The 200-nt window shown below is 40.5% G+C and overlaps 1 protein-coding gene across 1 annotated transcript in view; it reads left to right on the top strand.

Moving 5' to 3' along the window:
* Window positions 1-11: 11 nt before the first annotated feature.
* Window positions 12-200, top strand: part of LOC128251410 (uncharacterized) — a gene marked incomplete at both ends in the record, with an annotated part of 426 nt that continues 237 nt past the window's right edge. Inside the window, one exon of the mRNA XM_052978257.1 lies at window positions 12-170. Within this exon, the coding sequence (XP_052834217.1) occupies window positions 12-170 (159 nt within the window). The remainder of the gene's footprint in view (window positions 171-200) is intronic.

Genomic DNA, 200 nt, shown 5'->3' with positions numbered 1-200 from the left:
GTAATCTCTTATGTCTACCTAACGATCCTATTTGGGCCAATTATACTACAAAAGTTGAAGAGGGTGGTTACATTTATGGGAGTGAATATGAACTGGGCTGGTACCCAACTAATAAACTCTTTTCTTTTGCTAATGCTAAATCACTTCATGATCACAACGTTCCGTGTGCTGTCTGTTTGACACGCCAGCCTGCTGTTGTT

The sequence above is a fragment of the Octopus bimaculoides genome, unplaced genomic scaffold (assembly GCF_001194135.2).
Source record: "Octopus bimaculoides isolate UCB-OBI-ISO-001 unplaced genomic scaffold, ASM119413v2 Scaffold_180809, whole genome shotgun sequence".
Taxonomy (NCBI): Eukaryota; Metazoa; Mollusca; class Cephalopoda; order Octopoda; family Octopodidae; genus Octopus; species Octopus bimaculoides.
This window is presented reverse-complemented; position numbering and strand designations above follow the sequence as displayed.